The 250-nt window shown below is 67.6% G+C and overlaps 1 protein-coding gene across 1 annotated transcript in view; it reads left to right on the top strand.

Annotated features, from left to right (window-relative positions):
* Positions 1 to 250, top strand: part of CEP131 (centrosomal protein 131kDa) — a gene marked incomplete at its 5' end in the record, with an annotated part of 6789 nt that overhangs the window by 4107 nt on the left and 2432 nt on the right. Inside the window, one exon of the mRNA XM_010189604.1 lies at positions 157 to 240. Within this exon, the coding sequence (XP_010187906.1) occupies positions 157 to 240 (84 nt within the window). The remainder of the gene's footprint in view (positions 1 to 156; positions 241 to 250) is intronic.

Below are 250 nucleotides of genomic sequence, written 5' to 3'. Positions count from 1 at the left end.
CCCTCAATCAACCCGGCGATGGGAAAAGCCAGTGACCCAGGGGCCCCCTCCATCCTCCAGCCCCTGGTTGGCCACAGAAGGGTCGGGATGGAGCAGGGTGGAAAGCCCGAATACCCAAAACCAGGCAGGACCCTGAGGCCGCTCTGTGCCCCGCAGATGTGAGCAGCAGCTGGAGCAGGAGGAGCAGGCGCTGCAGCAGCAACGGCGACGGCTCTACGCCGAGGGGGACGAGGGGGAGGAGCGGGCCAGC

Source organism: Mesitornis unicolor, unplaced genomic scaffold, assembly GCF_000695765.1.
Source record: "Mesitornis unicolor isolate BGI_N332 unplaced genomic scaffold, ASM69576v1 scaffold19138, whole genome shotgun sequence".
Lineage (NCBI taxonomy): Eukaryota > Metazoa > Chordata > Aves > Mesitornithiformes > Mesitornithidae > Mesitornis > Mesitornis unicolor.
The sequence above is the reverse complement of the archived record's forward strand: the minus strand, read 5'-3'. Positions and strand labels throughout refer to the sequence as shown.